At 42.5% G+C, this 13888-nt stretch overlaps 1 protein-coding gene and 1 long non-coding RNA gene across 3 annotated transcripts in view; one reads left to right on the top strand and one right to left on the bottom strand.

Moving 5' to 3' along the window:
• Nucleotides 1-13888, top strand: part of LOC133623621 (uncharacterized) — a 44449-nt gene that overhangs the window by 8650 nt on the left and 21911 nt on the right. The window contains exon 3 of one of the 2 annotated variants that reach the window (XM_061986851.2): nucleotides 3386-6213. The exons of the other annotated variant lie outside the window; for it this stretch is intronic. Coding sequence (XP_061842835.1) covers nucleotides 3386-4929 — 1544 coding nt within the window. The 3' untranslated portion in view covers nucleotides 4930-6213. Of the gene's footprint in view, nucleotides 1-3385; nucleotides 6214-13888 lie in introns of those variants that run through there. 2 annotated transcript variants of the gene reach the window in all.
• LOC133623634 (uncharacterized) lies at nucleotides 11372-12408 on the bottom strand. Its single transcript, XR_009817917.1, has 3 exons — nucleotides 12337-12408; nucleotides 12178-12245; nucleotides 11372-11695 (listed from the first exon to the last, which is right to left on the bottom strand). It is a non-coding gene; the product is annotated as an uncharacterized lncRNA (long non-coding RNA).

The raw sequence follows: 13888 nt of genomic DNA, 5'->3' as shown, positions 1-13888 counted from the left end.
TAGTAGGCCTTAATTATTCATTAAAAACAAGGAGGACACTTTATTTAACAATTACATTTAATATTTTAGCCACTGTAGTATTACACACAGTTTGAACAGTAACATTGTGTTTGAATATAAGAAAATAAAACACTATTTGGCATACCACTAGTGGTACACTTACATCAGTTTTATGTGTATGTACATATATACATATATATGTGTGTGTTTATATGTGTGTGTATGAGGGATATAAGGGTAAACAGTATAATGATAAACCGTGGTAAAATTCTGGACATTAGGTACTACCAATTCATTTTTAATGATCAAAAACCCTCATTTAGTAATGCATTTTAGGCGACATAGCTCACTTCCTGGAAATGCAGCGGTGGCGCGCCTCTGAAGATGGCGCATGTGCACTAGCGCTGTTTGTAATGGCGGAAAACAACACAAGGACCTTACTATTGAGATGTTGCCCTCCGAGTAAAAAGACACAATCTAAAGTCAAAGTATTTTGGAGGTAAAACAATTGAAGATAGTCAGCCCATCACCAGAAAATGCAGGAAAAAAGGAAGGACGAAGGAAGGCGACACTTCAAACATGATGAGCCAACTCCAGAAGCACCATCCACAATAACAACACAATAACAACACAATAACAACTCCAGAAGCACCATCCACAATAATACAATGCAAGGTAAGTCAACTTGTAGCTGAGTGCATGATGCAAAATCAACATTCTTCTACTTCCACTTTATTAAGTGTTGCCTATAGTGTCTTCTTATTGCACTGTTTTTCAACCACCGCACATTTTTTGCATTAACGCAGAAATCATTAAAAAACTAAACTCAGTTGACAGTAAAAAGTCCTTGTCGCAATTGTTGGATACGACTTTAAAGCATAACCAAGCATGCATCACTATAGCTCTTGTCTCAAAGTAGGTGTACTGTCACCACCTGTCACATCACACCCTAAATAATTTGGAGTTTTTGCCGTTTTCCTGTGTGTAGTGTTTTAGTTCTGGTCTTGCGCTCCTATTTTGGTGTCCTTTTCTCTTTGTTTGGTATTTTCCTGTAGCAGTTTCATGTCTTCCTTTGAGCGATATTTCCTGCATCGACTTTGTTTTAGCAATCAAGAATATTTCAATTGTTTTTATCCTTCTGTGTGGGGACATTGTTGATTGTCACGTCATGTTCGGATGTACATTGTGGACGCCGTCTTTGCTCCACAGTAAGTCTTTGCTGTCCTCCAGCATTCTGATTTTGTTTACTTTGTAGCCAGTTCAGTTTTAGTTTTGTTCTGCGTAGCCTTCCCTCAGCTTCAATGCCTTTTCTTAGGGGCACTCACTTTTTATTTGTTTTTGGTTTAAGCATTAGACACCTTTTTACCTGCACGCTGCCTCCCGCTGTTTCCGACATCTACAAAGCAATTAGCTACCTGCTGCCACCTACTGATATGGAAGAGTATTACAGGGTTACTCTGCCCAGCTCTAGACAGCACCGACACTCAACAACAACACATCATTTGCAGACTAGAATTACTGCTTTGCAAATAATATTTTTACCCCAAATAGGTGAAATGAGATCATCTCCCACGACACACCAGACTGTATCTCACGGTACACTAGTGTGCTGCGGCACAGTGGTTGAAAAACACTGTTATTGGACTTTATTGGTGAGAGCGACACATACTGTAGCAGAGCTACTTTATCTTACTTTTAAAGTTAGTGTTCAAAGAAATCCTAGCAGAAACACTGCAACTTGTTTTGTTTTTACAGGACTAACATTAGAGTTTGTGTATTATAATAATAATCAGCTTGTAATAAATATAATATATTCCTTATTTACAGAGTGGGCAAGTTGGATGCCACACTTACAGTACATCATCATCACACATACAATACCTGATGTCTTCCAGAAGCAGCTGCTTATGCTCCATCCTTCAAATGGCAAAAGAGCTCACTGCAGTGCTGTCATATTTCATTGGCAAACTCTCAAATAGTTGAGAGGTGTTCTCTGATATGTGTAAGACTAGACCTCTCATGTATCAACACTATTGTTGTATACTAGGACAAAAAGTGCACTTACATCTTATGGCCATCATGTGCCATCTAGCACATTTATTTGTATTTATTTATGTTTTTGAATGTGTTAATGTGTTATTTTTAAATAAATCTTGTTTAGAAAATTTTGAACAAATTTGAAAAATACCACGATAATAATGATAACCGGGATAAGACATTTTCATACCGTGACATCACTAGTGTGTATGTTTGTGTGGGTGTATATGTATGTATGTATGTACAGTCGCCATCAAAAGTTTACATACACTTGTAAAGAACATCATGTCATGGCTGTCAATCATTTCTACAACTCTTATTATTTTGTGATGTAGTGATTGGAGCACATACTTGTTGCTCACAAAAAACATTCATGAAGTTTGCTTCTTTTATGAATTTATTATGGCTCTACTGAAAATGTGAGGGTCAAAAGTATACATACAGCAATGTTAATATTTGCTTACATGTCCCTTGGCAAGTTTACCTGCAATAAGGCACTTTTGGTAGCCATCCACAAGCTTCTGCTTGACCACTTGACCACTCCTCTTGACAAAATTGGTGCAGTTCAGCTAAATTTGTTGGTTTTCTGACATGGACTTGTTTCTTCAGCATTGTCCACACGTTTAAGTCAGGACTTTGGGAAGGCCATTCTAAAACATTGACCACTTTTGACGTGTGTTTGGGGTCATTGTCCTGTTGGAACGCCAAACTGCGCCCAAGACCCAACCTTCGGGCTGATGATTTTAGGTTGTCCGAAGGAATTTGGAGCTAATCCTCCTTTTTCATTGTCCCATTTAAAGCAGCAGTTCCATTGGCAGCAAAACAGGCCCAGAGCATAATACTACCACCACCATGCTTGACGGTGGGCATGATGTTCCTGGGATTGAAGGCCTCACCTTTTCTCCTCCAAACATATTGCTGGGTATTGTGGACAAACAGCTCCATTTTTGTTTCATCTGACATCACATGGACAAAGATAAGACCTTCTGGAGAAAAATAATGTGTGATACCACAAAATAACGTATAGTATCTTATTAATTTATAGCCAAAAATATTATTTATTTTATAGATATTTTCAAAGCAGAATATTGTCCTTAGGGCCCTCTGGCACCTCATGGGGTAACCGTAAGGTCTGGGCCTCTTAAGACCTCACTGTTGGTGCTAATCCACCTGTTTCTTCTCCTTTTTACCGAACGTGAAAGCAAAAGTGAGTCCACAAATAACCGAATCGTAAAGCAGAATTGAAAATTAAATCTGAATTGGTAAAATCTTATCAATATCGCTCCTAACATGTGACTGAACAAAGATGGATTCCTCTCAAGCATGTTTGTCTTCTTGTGTCCTGCAGACGTCTGTGAAGAACATCTTCTCTCTGAGCAACACAAGTGGAGCTTCAGGATGGACAAGGAGGAGCCACAGCCCTTCCACATTAAGGAGGAAGAAGAGGCGCCACACCCATTGCAAATGCAAAGGGAAGAAAATAACCCACTGACCTCCCAGGAAGAAGATGAACACAGCATCAGTCAAGAATGGTTGGAGGAGTTCCATGTGATTGTGAAGAGTGAAGATGATGAGGTCAAAGGTGAGAGTGAGGAGAAGAGAGAGGCGGAGCCTCCAAGCAGCAGCTCAACTCAACACATGACAACAGAAGCTGATGGAGACCACTGTGGAGGATCACAAGCAGACAAGCTCTTAGCTCCACTATCAGATAGTGAGGACACAACGTCACACTCTCCTGACACTGATGATGAACACTCTAAAGATGATGCAACATGTCACACTGACAACACACACTTCACATGTTCTCACTGTGACAAAACTTTTAAATACCATTGTCGTCTAAAAACACACATGAGAACACACACTGGAGAAAAACCTTTTTCATGTTCAATCTGTAGTAAAGGGTTTGTTCTAAGTGAACAGTTGAAAGTACACATGAGAATACACACTGGAGAGAAACCTTTTTCCTGCTCAGAATGTGGTAGAGATTTTAGACTAAAACACATGCTGAAAGTACACATGAGAATCCATACTGGAGAAAAACCTTTTTCATGTTCAATCTGCAGTAAATATTTTACCCGAAGGCACCACTTAGAAACACACATGAGAACACACACTGGAGAAAAACCCTTTTCATGTTCAATCTGCAGTAAAGATTTTACTCAAAGTCAATATTTGAAAACACACATGAGAATACACACTGGAGAAAAACCCTTTTCATGTTCAATCTGCGGTAAAGATTGTACTCAAAGGCAATATTTGAAAACACACATGAGAATACACACTGGAGAAAAACCTTTTTCTTGCTCAGAATGTGGTAAAAGTTTTGTAATGAATCAAAGTTTAAAAATACACATGAGAACACACACTGGAGAAAAACCTTTTTCATGTTCAATCTGCGGTAAAGATTTTACTCGAAGGGACCATTTCAAAGCACACATGAAAATACACACTGGAAAAAAACCTTTTTCCTGCTCAGAATGTGGTAAAAGTTTTGTAATAAATCAAAGTTTAAAGGCACACATGATAATACACACTGGAGAAAAACCTTTTTCCTGCTCAGAATGTGGTAAAAGTTTTGTAACAAATACAAATTTAAAAACACACAAGAGAACACACACTGGTGAAAAACCTTTTATATGTTCAGTATGTGGTAAAAGTTTTATAGAAAGACGGCAATTAAAATCACACATGAGAACGCACTCTGGTAAAAAACCATACTCCTGTTCAAGCTGCAACAAAAGCTTTCGTCACCTAAACACTCTTACAGTACACATGAGAACACACACAGGAGAGAAAGTGTTGAGTTGCAGTGTGTGTGGTGAAAGATTCTCTTATAAGTACCAGTGTAAGAAACACAAGTGTGCTGGTGAGAACAGCAGCAGCAAATGAAGAACTTTAACTTTGACTTTCTAACAACATCAGCACATATAACATGTGTGACATCATTGTTGTGTGTGTAACACAATCTTGTTATTATGCTTATAACATATAGAGTGAATACTTCAGATTAGTGCTTTTATTTTAGTCAGGTACATTAGTTAATATACACATTTGTGTACCGTACTTTAAAATGAACAGAACAATTTTGACTGGAAAGATGAGAATAAACAGTACAGAAAATATGTTACAGTAGACCTTTTATGTGTAGATAGTCATAATTCACTTTCATACTTAATCATAATAGTGATTTTGTATAGGTTTTTCAAAATAATCAACTGTTACATATTTTATTTTCTAATTCTAGTTGATTCCATAGATGAACTCCTTTATATGATGTACATATTTGTTTTACATGTGTTCATACCTTTGCTTTTGAGTACTCATAAATCCCTCTTAGTTCATATTTACTGGTTCACATCTGAAACATCTTCTGGATCACTTTTGGAAGCATATTATTATTTACTTTATACAAACCCCGTTTCCATATGAGTTGGGAAATTATGTTAGATGTAAATATAAACGGAATACAATGATTTGCAAATCTTTTTCAACCCATATTCAATTGAATCCACTACAAGGACAAGATATTTGATGTTCAAACTCATAAGCTTTTTTTTTTTTTTTGCAAATAATAATTAACTTAGAATTTCATGGCTGCAACACGTGCCAAAGTAGCTACATCACCTTTTCTTTTAACAACACTCAATAAACGATTGGGAACTGCGGAAACTAATTGTTGAAGCTTTGAAAGTGGAATTATTTCCCATTCTTGTTTTATGTAGAGCTTCAGTCATTCAACAGTCTGGGGTCTCCGCTGTCGTATTTTACGCTTCATAATGCGCCACACATTTTCGATGGGAGACAGGTCTGGACTGCAGGCGGCCCAGGAAAGTACCCGCACTCTTTTTTTTACAAAACCACGCTGTTGTAACACATGCTGAATGTGGCTTGGCATTGTCTTGCTGAAATAAGCAGGGGAGTCCATGAAAAAGACACCACTTAGATGGCAACATATGTTGCTCCAAAAGCTGTATGTACCTTTCAGCATTAATGGTGCCTTCACAGATGTGTAAGTTACTCATGCCTTGGGCACTAATGCACCCCCATACCATCACACATGCTGCCTTTTACACTTTGCGTCGATAACAGTCTGGATGGTTCGCTTCCCCTTTGGTCCGGATGACACAATGTCAAATATTTCCAAAAACAATTTGAAATGTGGACTCGTCAGACCACAGAACACTTTTCCACTTTGCATGAGTCCATCTTAGATGATCTCGGGCCCAGAGAAGCCAGCGGCGTTTCTGGGTGTTGTTGATAAATGGCTTTGGCTTTGCATAGTAGAGCTTTAACTTGCACTTACAGATGTAGCGACCAACTGTATTTAGTGACAGTGGTTTTCTGAAGTGTTCCTGAGCCCATGTGGTGATATCCTTTAGAGATTGATGTCGGTTTTTGATACAGTGCCGTCTGAGGGATGGAAGGTCACGGTCATTCAATGTTGGTTTCCGGCCATGCCGCTTATGTGGAGTGATTTCTCCACATTCTCTGAACCTTTTGATGATATTATGGAGCGTAGATGTTGAAATCCCTACATTTCTTGCAATTGCACTTTAAGAAACGTTGTTCTTAAACTGTTTGACTATTTGCTCACGCAGTTGTGGACAAAGGGGTGTACCTCGCCCCATCCTTTCTTGTGAAAGACTGAGCATTTTTTGGGAAGCTGTTTTTATACCCAATCATGGCACCCACCTGTTCCCAATTAGCCTGCACACCTGTGGGATGTTCCAAATAAGTGTTTGATGAGCATTCCTCAACTTTATCAGTATTTATTGTCGCCTTTCACAACTTCTTTGTCACGTGTTGCTGCCATCAAATTCTAAAGTTAATGATTATTTGCAAAAAAAAAAACGTTAATCAGTTTGAACATCAAATATGTTGTCTTTGTAGCATATTCAACTGAATATGGCTTGAAAAGGATTTGCAAATCATTGTATTCCGTTTATATTTACATCTAACACAATTTCCCAACTCATATGGAAACGGGGTTTGTACATCATTTGAGCAGTTGTCTTTTATACAAGATAATTTACTTTTAAAATGTGTGACTTTATGAATCATTTGTTGGGTCTCTATAATCCATTCTATTAATTATCTTTATCACTCTCTTGTAATATTAATATTTTTTTGTGATTGTTTTATATGTACGTCCCCAGACCTTTATGCAATAAACAATGTATGCTTCAACTGAAGTTCCATCCATCCATCCATCTTCTTCCGCTTATCCGAGGTCGGGTCGCGGGGGCAGCAGCTTAAGCAGGGAAGCCCAGACTTCCCTCTCCCCAGCCACTTCGTCCAGCTCCTCCCGGGGGATCCCGAGGCGTTCCCAGGCCAGCCGGGAGACATAGTCTTCCCAACGTGTCCTGGGTCTTCCCCGCGGCCTCCTACCGGTCGGATGTGCCCGAAACACCTTCCTAGGGAGGCGTTCGGGTGGCATCCTGACCAGATGCCCGAACCACCTCATCTGGCTCCTCTCCATGTGGAGGAGCAGCGGCTTTACTTTGAGCTCCTCCCGGATGACAGAGCTTCTCACCCTATCTCTAAGGGAGAGACCCGCCACCCGGCGGAGGAAACTCATTTGGGCCGCTTGTACCCGTGATCGTGTCCTTTCCGTCATGACCCAAAGCTCATGACCATAGGTGAGGATGGGAACGTAGATCGACCGGTAAATTGAGAGCTTTGCCTTCCGGCTCAGCTCCTTCTTCACCACAACGGATCGATACAGCGTCCGCATTACTGAAGACGCCGCACCGATCCGCCTGTCCATCTCACCATCCACTCTTCCCCCACTCGTGAACAAGACTCCGAGGTACTTGAACTCCTCCACTTGGGGCAATGTCTCCTCCCCAACCCGGAGATGGCACTCCACCCTTTTCCGGGCGAGAACCATGGACTCGGACTTGGAGGTGCTGATTCTCATCCCAGTCGCTTCACACTCGGCTGCGAACCGATCCAGTGAGAGCTGCAGATCTTGGCCAGATGAAGCCATCAGGACCACATCATCTGCAAAAAGCAGAGACCTAATCCTGCAGCCACCAAACCAGATCCCCTCAACGCCCTGACTGCACCTAGAAATTCTGTCCATAAAGGTTATGAACAGAATGGGTGACAAAGGGCAGCCTTGGCAGAGTCCAACCCTCACTGGAAACGTGTCCGACTTACTGCCGGCAATGCGGACCAAGCTCTGACACTGATCATACAGGGAGCGGACCGCCACAATAAGACAGTCCGTTACCCCATACTCTCTGAGCACTCCCCACAGGACTTCCCGGGGTACACGGTCGAATGCCTTCTCCAAGTCCACAAAGCACATGTAGACTGGTTGGGCAAACTCCCATGCACCCTCAAGGACCCTGCCGAGAGTATAGAGCTGGTCCACAGTTCCACGACCAGGACGAAAACCACACACTGTTCTTCCTGAATCCGAGGTTCGACTATCCGGCAAAGCCTCCTCTCCAGTACACCTGAATAGACCTTACCGGGAAGGCTGAGGAGTGTGATCCCACGATAGTTGGAACACACCCTCCGGTTCCCCTTCTTAAAGAGAGGAACCACCACCCCGGTCTGCCAATTTGTTGCAGAGTCTTGTCAACCAAGACAGCCCCACAACATCCAGAGCCTTAAGGAACTCCGGGCGGATCTCATCCACCCCCGGAGCCTTGCCACCGAGGAGCTTTTTAAATACCTCGGCAATCTCATCCCCAGAAATAGGAGAGCCCACCACAGATTGCCCAGGCACTGCTTCCTCATAGGAATAAGTGTTGGTAGGATTGAGGAGGTCTTCGAAGTATTCCCTCCACCAATCCACAACATCCGCAGTCGAGGTCAGAAGAACACCATCCTCACCATACACGGTGTTGACATTGCACTGCTTCCCCTTCCTGAGACGGCGGATGGTGGTCCAAAATCGCTTCGAAGCTGTCCGGAAGTCGTATTCCATGGCTTTCCCGAACTTCTCCCATGTCTGAGTTTTTGCCTCCGCGACCGCTGAAGCCGCACACCGCTTGGCCTGTCGGTACCTGTCTGCTGCCTCCGGAGTCCTATGAGCCAAAAGAGCCCGATAGGACTCTTTCTTCAGTTTGACGGCATTCTAGGATTACCGCCACGACAGGCACCAACCACCTTGCGGCCACAGCTCCAATCGGCCGCCTCGACAATAGAGGTACGGAACATGGTCCACTCGGACTCAATGTCCAGCACCTCCCTCGTGACATGTTCAAAGTTCTTCCGGAGGTGGGAATTGAAACTTTCTCTGACAGGAGACTCTGCCAGGCGTTCCCAGCAAACCCTCACAATGCGTTTGGGCCTGCCAGGTCTGTCTGGCATCCTCCCCCACCATCGCAGCCAACTCACCACCAGGTGGTGATCGGTAGAAAGCTCCGCCCCTCTCTTCACCCGAGTGTCCAAAACATGAGACCGCAAATCTGATGACACAACTACAAAGTCAATCATGGAACTGCGGCCTAGAATGTCCTGGTGCCAAGTGCACATATGGACACCCTTATGTTTGAACATGGTGTTTGTTATGGACAATCTGTGATGAGCACAAAAGTCCAATAACAAAACACCACTCGGGTTCAGATCCGGGCGGCCATTCTTCCCAATCACACCTCTCCAGGTTTCACTGTCGTTGCCAACATGAGCGTTGAAGTCCCCCAGTAGAACGAGGGAATCACCCGGGGGAGCACTCTCCAGTACTCCCTCGAGTGAATCCAAAAAGGGTGGGTACTCTGAGCTGCTGTTTGGTGCGTAAGCGCAAACAACAGTCAGGACCCGTCCCCCCACCCGAAGGCGGAGAGAAGCTACCCTCTCGTCCACTGGGTTGAACTCCAACGTGCAAGCTTTGAGCCGGGGGGGCAACAAGAATTGCCACCCCAGCCCGTCGCCTCTCACTGCCGGCAACACCAGAGTGGAAGAGAGTCCAGCCCCTCTCAAGAGAACTGGTTCCAGAGCCCTTGCTGTGCGTCGAAGTGAGTCCGACTATATCTAGCCGGAACTTCTCCACCTCACGCACTAGCTCAGGCTCCTTCCCCCCCAGCGAGGTGACGTTCCACGTCCCAAGAGCTAGCTTATGTAACCGAGGATCGGACCGCCAAGTGCCCTGCCTTCGGCTTCCGCCCAGCTCTTACTGCACCTGACCTCTATGGCCCCTGCTATGGGTGGTGAGCCCATTGGAGGGGGGACCCACGTTGCCTATGAGCACGTTTTTGTTTGTTCCAGTATAATTTATTTCTTAAATAAATCATTTCTTACCTGCACGCTGTGTCTGAAGCCCGTCTGCATTCCTGGGAGAACGAGCCCCGCATCACCATGCGACCCGGTCGTTACAGTTAAGGGGGGGTACTGTTATGATCCACTGCCCGGATCATATTTCTGTTTACGTTTTCGAGAACTTGTGTTTTCTGTTAGTTTTGTGCACCTGAGTTTGTTGCCATGGCTGCTTATTGTTTTCACCTGCCACGCGTGTTTCCGGACACGCACCTGTTAGCCATCAATGACTTTATTTAAGCCTGCCTTGCCAGTGGGTCGGTCTGGCTTCCTACTGTAACGACCGGGTCGCATGGTGATGCGGGGCTCGTTCTCCCAGGAATGCAGACGGGCTTCAGACACAGCGTGCAGGTAAGAAATGATTTATTTAAGAAATAAATTATACTGGAACAAACAAAAACGTGCTCATAGCACAGAAGGCAAAAACTAAAGGAGCTAGCGTGGGAGCTAGAAGGTAAAAAGGAGGCGAGCAGGTAAAAAAGGAAGCTAGTAGGTTCAGAGCAAGAACAAAAGTCGTCTACTGCTGCAAAAAGCAAACTAGGAAGCCAGACCGACCCACTGGCAAGGCAGGCTTAAATAAAGTCATTGATGGCTAACAGGTGCGTGTCCGGAAACACGCGCGGCAGGTGAAAACAATAAGCAGCCATGGCAGCAAACTCAGGTGCACAAAACTAACAGAAAACACAAGTGCCTCCAAAACGTAAACAGCAGCGGATCATAACAGTGTCCAGTTTACTTCATTCACCATCTATATTAACTCCTAAACATGTGATTACCTTTATTCAATATGATCCATCATTTTTACAATCTCCAAATATGATATATTTAGTTTTATTGAAGTTTAGTGACAGTTTATTGATGTGCAGCCATCTTTTTATGGTCAAGTTCTCTCTGGATAAAATAAGATGAGAGTTAAATCAAGCGGTAATGAAGGTGAAGAATGGAAGATTATTATATACATAATAAAATGTTACATTTAGGGATGTTTAATATTGTTTGTATGAACATCCTGAATGTTTTTGTGCTAGAATTGTTTGAATTAGTAGAGAGTGGGAATAAAATGAGGCAGTAATGACAATAATGGTTTGTTTTAAGCCTGTTTATGAATAATTCAAGATAATTAAAATACCAAAATGGAGCTAACATCCTCAGTGAGCTGAACTCCAGCAGTAAAGATGAGATAAATAATGTGGAAAGGTCAGAAGTCAAATGTTTCTTCAGGTAATACATGGAGCCTCTGCTGCCACCCAGCGGCCGTTAGAAAGAATGCATACATTTTCTTTTGACCTCTTGTGTCCAAGTCTGTAGTGTGGGCCATAGGACAGAAGGAGGACATTCTGTTAATAGCATGTGGAGGGCAGCAATACACCTAAGATGTTCTACTAGTCTGCTGGGAATAGAAAGAAGAAGAAGGAGGAGGAAAAAGCAAAATGGCTGTGATGGAGAAAGTCTAAAGGTGGGAATTATAGTTCTGTATTTTTAATCAGTGCATACATGTGCACATATATGTCCTTTAATAGAGTAAACATCGTCAATAATTGTTTGTGTCCAAATACACTTTGTATTTATTTATTACCGCCATTCTTAAATATGTTGTATGTAAGAATGTGGGTGTTGTTGAGAAGATGATGCAGGTGTTCTGTCCAATTTAGCTACCTGTAAAAATGTGTAACTTCTTCTAGTCCATTTGTCAAATAAATTGTTTTCCTAAATTATAGTCTCCTCACTTTATCCAGACAGTCATTAGGACAAAAGACCCTGGGAGGAATTTGCCCTTTGAAAGGTAAACATCTTCACTGTGGCAGGACAGTATCAAGATGAATTCATCACATTTGTACAATCATTTTATTATCATTGTAAAGCCCTTACCTTTGGGCTGATACTGAGGACGACTGTGTTGACCACTTTGACGCCTGCAAATGATTGAATGTCCACTTCTGTAGAAATGTGTTTGGATATGACAATCTGTTTATTCCAAGCTATGAAAATGAAATGAAATGTAGGTTATAGAACATAATGTATGCTGACCTTGAATGACATTGTCACAGCAGCGAGACCTGACCACACACCACACGCTCCAAAACTGTTTGTCCTCCATGCAATCGCCCCCGAGTGTTCCCACCTGAACCCAATTAAAGGAGGCTACACTTCCTGGTTCTCAACAGGAAGTGGGCGGAGCAATCTGCCGAAAGGGAAATTCAGCATGAACTGAGGCCAGCCATCAATCAGAGAAAACAAAATAAAAACAATATAAACAAATAAGGAAATTTGGCTCCAACACTGCGGCCCCTAATTGAGAAGAACAGGATGCCATGAACAATTCAAAATAATAACAATGGAGCCATAAAAATAAACAAATAATATTAATCTTTGAGTTTGGTGTTTCAGTGCAGCTTTAATGCGCATCATTTCCTGATCCACTTTGTCAGCACTTAGTAGTTTCCTCTTTTGACTCATCTCCAGTAGAGTCCTTATTTTCAGGATCCAGGCAACTGACCTCTTCAACCGTTTCCAATGGGAGAAGTAAGTGATCAGTTGGTGAGTAGCACTTGGAGTATCAATAACTGCATTGGTGCTGAGCTCCTTTTTTACCTCAGTGTCCTCCGCTGCAATCCCATACTCCAAGATATCAGCTGGCCACTCTTCCTCTCTTTCTTCAAAAACTCAAGGCCTTCTATCCATCCTTTGTGAGTCACTAACTCATCCACTTGAACTCTTCTTGAGGCTCTGTCTGCAGGATTTTCAATGCGCCATTTTGTGACATCAGATGTTTGAAATCTTGCATCTTTCCCAAAGCTCCTTTTCAGACCAAGTATGCGTTGCCGAGCAAGGCACTGATTGTTTAGGAAGATGAATTGTCATGTGAGGATGATGCACTGATGGTTTTATGTTGTTCGCAAAAACGAGAGTTTCAGACACACAATATTTATGAGAGGTTGATGTTCCTCTCAGTTTGTAACAATGTGTATCAACATGTTTACACAAAACTCACACAGTCACCGGGGGAATATTCCAGAGAGCAGGTTAAGTGCAAACTCCTGAGTACATAAAATGAAGTGCATTAATGAAGTCATATCATGTTCTACACTTGGTGAATGTTCATATTCATCTGGGAGAAAGCAAACCATCAGGTTTGAGTAAACAGTGCTATTTCAGTTTGAGCACATGAGAAGATAAGGCCCCTTAGTTTGATATTCGCAGGCGAATTGGATCACTTCTCGTAGGAAAAGAGGCCCTAATTGGGACTTGGGAATGCAAAAGTGACAACCTTATCCTTGAAAGGAGACTACCTGTCGAGCTCAAAGGCCAACCTTTAAGTTATGACTTAAAGCAGTTGTTTTCCAGACACTTACACACCAACATCTCCTTTGGTGGTCAGGTGGTGCTGTTTAGCTTTAGCGCACACCCAGACAGTGAAAGAAGGAATATATAAAAAGATGGTACCTCAAATATCGAATAAGATGGCGGAGTAGAGCACGTCCAAAACTGAAGCTCCCCTGTGCATACTCTAAAAAACTCTAAGCTACTTGGATTTCTGCCATAATTTTTTCTTTTATGAACAACGCTTTCCTTATTTGTT

This window comes from Nerophis lumbriciformis, linkage group LG26 (assembly GCF_033978685.3).
Source record: "Nerophis lumbriciformis linkage group LG26, RoL_Nlum_v2.1, whole genome shotgun sequence".
Classification (NCBI taxonomy): Eukaryota; Metazoa; Chordata; class Actinopteri; order Syngnathiformes; family Syngnathidae; genus Nerophis; species Nerophis lumbriciformis.
Note: the sequence above shows the minus strand (reverse complement) of the source record. Positions and strands in the feature narration are given on the sequence as shown.